We start from the raw sequence: 6,836 nt of genomic DNA, 5'->3' as shown, positions 1-6,836 counted from the left end.
TTAATGTAAGTGAAACCAGGGATTGGAAAGTCTATATTACTGTTAGTTTTAATGTAAGTGAAACCAGGGATTGGAAAATCTATATTACTATTAGTTTTAATGTAAGTGAAACTATGGATTGGAAAGTCTACATTACTATTAGTTTAATGCAAGTAAAACTAGGGATTGGAAAGTCTACAGTACTATTAGTGTTAATGCAAGTAAAACCAGGGATTGGAAAGTCTATATTATTATTAGTTTTAATTCAAGTAAAATCAGGAATTGGAAAGTCTACATTACTGTTAGTTTTAATTTAAGTAAAGCCAGGGATTGGAAAGTCTACATTACCATTAGGTTTAATTCAAGTAAAACCAGGGATTGGAAAGTCTATATTACAACAAATTTTAACACAAGTTAATTCTGGGGATTGGAAAGTCTACATTGGACTCCAAAACACACTCAATATATTTAAAAATATCAGTACTTTCTGATGATTCACTTTTTAGCATTGGAGCTCCCTTCAAAAACATTTACTTTCACCATGTAGGCCTATATCACGGTAATTTTCAATATAAATATCGAAATTTCAATGTTAGTAAAATGTTGATTTTCTATAAAATAAAAATCAACTAATTAGATCGCGAAGGTTCAATCACTGCACTTCTTTGACGAATACTTTGCAAAATGTGCGATGGTTCTGGAATATCAGCATAGCGACAGTGTAGTAATTTACCAATAACGTCCTTAAAATGTGGGTGCTTATAGGAATATACTATTGGATTCAGAGAACTGTTAGCCAAAACAAGTAGCTTTAAGTAATACACAGCATGAGTCCAGCCTGGAATAACACTAATGATAAAATAAGGTAAATAACAGATGAAGAAAATACACACAACAGTAAATAAGTTCTTGGTGATTTCCAGTTGCTCACGTTTAATATTTTCCTGTCGTCCAGTGCGTTGATGATGAGACTGCTGTTCATGCGTTCGTTCTGCAAAATTATCCAGTTCATTTTGAAGCTGCCGTTTGAAATGAGCTTTAACATGGCATCCAATCCAAGTATAACTAACAGTAATGAGTATTAAAGGTATTGGAAACACACTAACGATCTGCGCCATGTTGAAAACGCCAGCCTTTGGGTGATCATCTTGATCCGAGCAAGTGAAGTCAGTAGAATCGAACCCAAAACCACCAATTCCAGCAAGAGGTAAGAAAAGGCAGATGGACATCGGTATGAACCATATTGTGATTACCATTAAGGTCGAATGTAATGGAGTATACACTTTTTTGTACAAAGTTGGTCTGATGATCAAAAGAAGCCTGTTTACAGCTATTGCAGCGAGATTGTACAGACTTGCTCCATTACATGTAAATACGATGAAAGCACTTCCGCTACATAACCATTCGTGATTAGGAAGCGGCCATCCACTGCTATGAAAACGTGGCAGAAGAAATGCACTGAGCGCTAACGACGTCATGATGTCAGCAGTACTAAGGGATACAACAAAGATGTTAGTTGAAGTACGAAGTTTTCTGGACATTATGACGGAAATAATTATCAAAGCGTTTCCGACACAACCCAATAGGATTATGATTAAAATGACGATGCCAGAAAATACTCGTTCGATATAATGTATCGTCATTTGATGAAGAGAGTTACTTTCTTGGAATGTAGTGGAGTTGAAACCGTGTGTTTCGTTTGCTGTAGTTGATGAATGTTGCTCCATCTCAGATTATGTTATCGTTAAAAGTCACAGCGACATCACTGTGAGATAACATTGCCGGTATACTACTTCAAATAATTTTAATACCACAGTCTCCTTTCTGTCATGGCATCAAGTTCTGGAAATCATGTTTCTTCACCCTCAATACCATGAATCTATTACACAAGTTCAAATGTAAAAGTCTGTTTTTTCACGAGCTTACGGAGCTACACGTCTACTGAAAGTAATTCAACAAGAAGACAGAGGATGATTTAAGCACTTCCCACCACGCCACTGTGTTGACTTGCGGTTAGCACAGCTGTGTGAGTGAACATGACACGACTGCTCGCACATTGTGCATTGACGGCCATGGTTAAATTTGAATTTGGACTGATATATTTACAATAAATACGCATTCACAATGCTGGTCGATTTCACATTTTATGTTACCTACAGAAGGTGTGAATTATCCTTCATGCATACATCACTTTAGATCTGAAATCGACCAACTAAAAATGACACACGCACAATTCTTAAACAACGTCTTTTGCACAGAATTCAATGGGATTTGAAAAGTAAAGTGGCAGTTGAAACTCTGGTGATAACACGTTTGCAGTGCATGATGGGGCTTCCTTAAATCATCCTCTGACAAGAAGATAAAACGCTAAGCGAAGACAAATTAATTTAACTGCAATTTGAGAGCAACCACTCGTGAAATTATATTTGCCTTGGAAATGGTGGTATAGAATATCTGCAAGCTGAATTGTGTATAGCAATGCGCGATTTGTTTGGAGTCGGAAATGAGTAAGGGTGATGTGACAATTCCGGGGTGACAATAATAGTGAATAGCATTGATGCACACAAAAAGAGACGTTTGTTCTCCCGCGCTTTTTCCATATTTAACTTGCGAAGGTAATTTGTTCTCTGGATTGTTGAAAGATAAAAATATAATATTGATCTGACGTGTGCTATACCGTTGCATCGTTACACAGATTTAAAAATAGTGGAGGTGAAAGTGAGGTTTCAATAAAGTGGAATTCGGTAAAGAGATTCATTTGGTAGGATTGTTGAAATCATAAACTGGTATTTTTGTTAGCCAAATCCAAATAGAAATTACTCACGAATCTGAGCTTTCGAAATTACTCGACAGAGACTCTAATGCGTTCACGAGGAGAGTCAGGGAGGCCATCCAAATCAGAAGGAAGGGGCAAAAACTCACTCAATCGTGATGAAGGTGCACACTTTCTAGATCATGTATATGACCCACTGCTAAAATCAACATCACTTCCGGGTAACGAGGATGCGTCCTTAGCAACCAAGTCTCGCGGGAAAAGCAGTGGACCAGTTCATCTGTGATCAAGCCATCAGCCAAGATGGCGAAAGCTCAGATTCGTGAGTAATTTCTATTTGGATTTGGCTAACAAAAATACCAGTTTATAAAGTGGAATTCACTTGTGAAACATAAAGACTGTAAAGACGATCAAGCATTTTAAACTCAAAGTGATATATTATTCTTAATTACATCTAAAAATCCTTGTATGACTTAAAGTAATTTTCATTGTGTATCTTATTATCTATAACATAGTTAATGTAGTATTGAATTTGTCATGATAGTTTAATCATTCTTCAGTCTTTCTTCACCACAACAGTTTTCTTTTTGGTTTTGACACTGCATTGGCGTAGCTAGGGGTTATGGCGCACAGTGTTGTGTTCAGTGTGTACATAGGCTATTTACTTTTCAAATCTTGTGACAAAAGTGCTTGGTGATGCTTGTATAAGGTATTATAGACAAATTATTAGAATGCATGTGCACCAGTAGAAATGGCCCAGGTTGAATAAAATAAATAAACATATGAATGAATATTTTATTCCCTGGATTATTTTTGTTGGGACAAAATAATGATATAGTTTGACGCTTTGAAATACAGTTATGTTAATCATAATAAAGTTACAAAGTTAAAAAACAATATCGAAATATTGTAAAATCAAACATTTCCCCTCATAAGTTGCAATACAACATATTGAGGAAATTGATATGACAGATTTTTAAACTTTGATATGGAAAGATACCCCAGCCCTGTTGTCTCACCAGAGAAGATGAGCAGAAGTCTTTCTATCTGATGATAAAAAACCTCTAGGTATGATTACGAAAATGTTTTAAATAACTATTATCTACAAAAGTTTTATAACCATGTTTTATATAAAATGTTAACATAAAACGTCTTGTGTTATGATGTGAAGGGTTAATATAAAAACAGGGAAAATCTGTTCCAACTGACCAGCAGAGAACAAAGGATAAGCAATAGATCAGATTAAAATCAGGGAAAATATGACACAACCTCCAATGGGGGAATAACAAACGTATAAACGTATAAAGTTAAAAACTCTTTTAACTTTGTTTATTATACGTTTTGTGTTATTCCCCTATTGGAAATCGATGTTGTGTCATATTTTCCCTGTTTTTAATTGTGAACTTGACTTACTCATTCTTTCATTTCTCTTGACAATTTTTCATTTGCCCACCCTATTCCTTTTAAAGGAATTTTTATTTTCATACAGCTCCATACTCCGTCGGTGAGCGACGACGGGCGATTGGTATTTCACCGAACGCAAGAAAAGGAGTCCTATCTGATTGACTAGAAATCGATCGCTAGATCGCTCAGTGGTAAAGTACAAACTCAAAATGTATTCAATTCTATTGAAATCAATATTCTATTATTGACACAGATAAAGAAAGTTTACATATGCATTGTGTTATAGACGTGTGATTGAATATTCTATACAAACACCTGGATCTTAGGTGAATGGGCTAAATGTGTTCCTTTATATAATTGTAATTCTCAAAATTAAATATATCACACTTTTGATTTACGATTTAAAAATCGTTACGCACAAAATGCAGTAAAATATATCCAGAGCAAACAGCAATGGCCGCTAATTAGTGTATTTAATTTCAAGTTAGTGTATTAAAAACAAATCGAATTTTCTTGTAATAGCAACATCATATGGGGTACTAGAGCATGCGCAGATCGTAATAATGTGTAGAATAGAAACTTGGTGGTATCTCATATGATAGTCGTATAGTGTAAATGGTATGCTTAGCCTGAGTCGCTCGGCCTATCTCGAACAAAATCACCATGCGTAGCTATTGAAAAACGAGAGGATTCGCCGTACTATCACGGCAATTTTTGACACGAAGATAATAGGGATGATGATGCTGTGCGGTGTTTATTTTAGAATGAAAGAAAAAAAATTACATACAAAAAGGATGCTATATTGAAAAATTGGAGGATGTAATTACTCCTTCCCCACCCTCAACAATATAAGATAGCTTGAGTAAGATGGGAGTTAAAACTTGGAATTATGGAAAATTTCGGGCCTCATAACTGCTAAATTGTTGGTGTAACGTGTATAAAAGTATACATATTTAGAATGGCAAAGACTTGATCAATTCACCTGTGGGGTCAAATTTGGGCCAAAATGCCATTTTTAGCCCCAAACCCCCAAAATAACGGTTTTTGGCCCACTTCTTTTTCGTTAATCGTAACAAAAAAATTTTTGGGCCAAAAATTTTTATTTATTAATTGTTAAAAACTAGATAAAAGTATCTAGGAGCCGTTTTTTTAATTTTTTTAAATTTTGACCAACTTCACCAAAAATATTTGAAATTTGGGCGAAAATCTGACTTTTTAATGATTTTTGGTCGAAATTAAAAAAAAAACAAAAAAAAACGGCTCCTAGATATTTTTATCTAAATTTTCTTAAAAATTAATTTAAAAAAATAAAAAAACAGTTTTTTGGGGAATTTGGGCCAAAAATGAGCATTTTGGCCCAAATTTGACCTTACAGATGAACTTATTAAGTCTTTGCCATTCTAAATATGTATACTTTTATATACTTTATAGACCAACAATTTAGCAGTTATGAGGCCCGAAAGTTTCCATAAATCTAGGGTTCAGAGCAACCTTAACTTGAAGAAATCTACTTGGTTTTGAAAAATGAACATTGTAAACTCAGTTTCTGCAAACCTGATGAATCTATTTACGGACCTATCAATTTAGGTAATTAAACCTATTGTACGAATGGAAAATAAGAATAAAATCCTGATCACTGTGAATACTCCTACCACCAGTTGCCAAGGCAACCGCTACCAACATCATTACGATATTTTTGCAAATTACTTGCCATCCTTCTCTCGTTTATATATAAAGAATTCATTCATGCGGTACAAGTGACGAGTTGCCAGTAGCATCATTAAAACATACAAAGCTCTGCATTTTAATTTCTTAGGATAAAACAAAACAAATGGTGTATAGCAATCGATCGACAGTTATTAAACAACATTTCTCCTATTTTTACGTAATGATTGATTTACATTATGACATTATTCAATGGCGATATTTTTGTAACCAGAGGAAAAACAGACAGCCTTATGTAATAATTAATTATTCAATATCAGAAATTACTGTGCCAATTTTATCTAATTCTTGAACTTACTTTTTGCAATTTTGCAACGTTGGGCCTGGAACCATCAGACTTCTTCAGGCAATAGACATTATTCAACATCATTTTGGAACAAGCAACGAGAAAGCCTACATTACAGGACCAGTCTTGCCTTGCGAACTAAAAATGGGTCGATTAATTTTACCCAATATAAAATATTTTGATGAGTGATTTTATATCTTTCATCAAAATTTAAATACTGATATATTGATTTAATTAATAAAAGTATGCGCAATACATTATTTAAATATTTTGCACAAAAGGTGTTTTTATTTTCTGCATTTTGATTGACACACCTAAAAGCGTCAGCTGACTTCTGCGAAAATGTCAGTCTTTATGATTTATTCAGTATTTAACATAAATATTAATGTGCCTCAACAAAATTGAATGAAGAAAAGATAACACAAAATGACCACAAATCAGGCAACACTGTTTAAAGGTGTCTGTTTCCAATGATTAAAAGTGCTTAATAATTCTTTTATGAGCATAACGTATTTCCTTTTATTAGTCGAAGCTCAATAAATGTGAAATAATAAGTCAATCATATTTCATGTGATAGAATTGTGCTTCGATGGTGACAGTGTTGCTGTAATAATGAAAAATGTAAATGCTTAATTTGTAATGGACGCTGTTTTGGTGAGTAAACATTTA

At 34.0% G+C, this 6,836-nt stretch overlaps 1 protein-coding gene across 1 annotated transcript; it reads right to left on the bottom strand.

Annotated features, from left to right (window-relative positions):
* Positions 1–608: 608 nt before the first annotated feature.
* Positions 609–1,706, bottom strand: LOC140152369 (melatonin receptor type 1B-A-like). The gene has a single exon (XM_072174674.1). It carries the CDS (start codon positions 1,704–1,706, stop codon positions 609–611), a length of 1,098 nt encoding a protein of 365 aa, XP_072030775.1.
* Positions 1,707–6,836: the final 5,130 nt, after the last annotated feature.

This window comes from Amphiura filiformis, chromosome 5 (assembly GCF_039555335.1).
Source record: "Amphiura filiformis chromosome 5, Afil_fr2py, whole genome shotgun sequence".
In the NCBI taxonomy this organism is placed as follows: Eukaryota; Metazoa; Echinodermata; class Ophiuroidea; order Amphilepidida; family Amphiuridae; genus Amphiura; species Amphiura filiformis.
The sequence above is the reverse complement of the archived record's forward strand: the minus strand, read 5'-3'. Positions and strand labels throughout refer to the sequence as shown.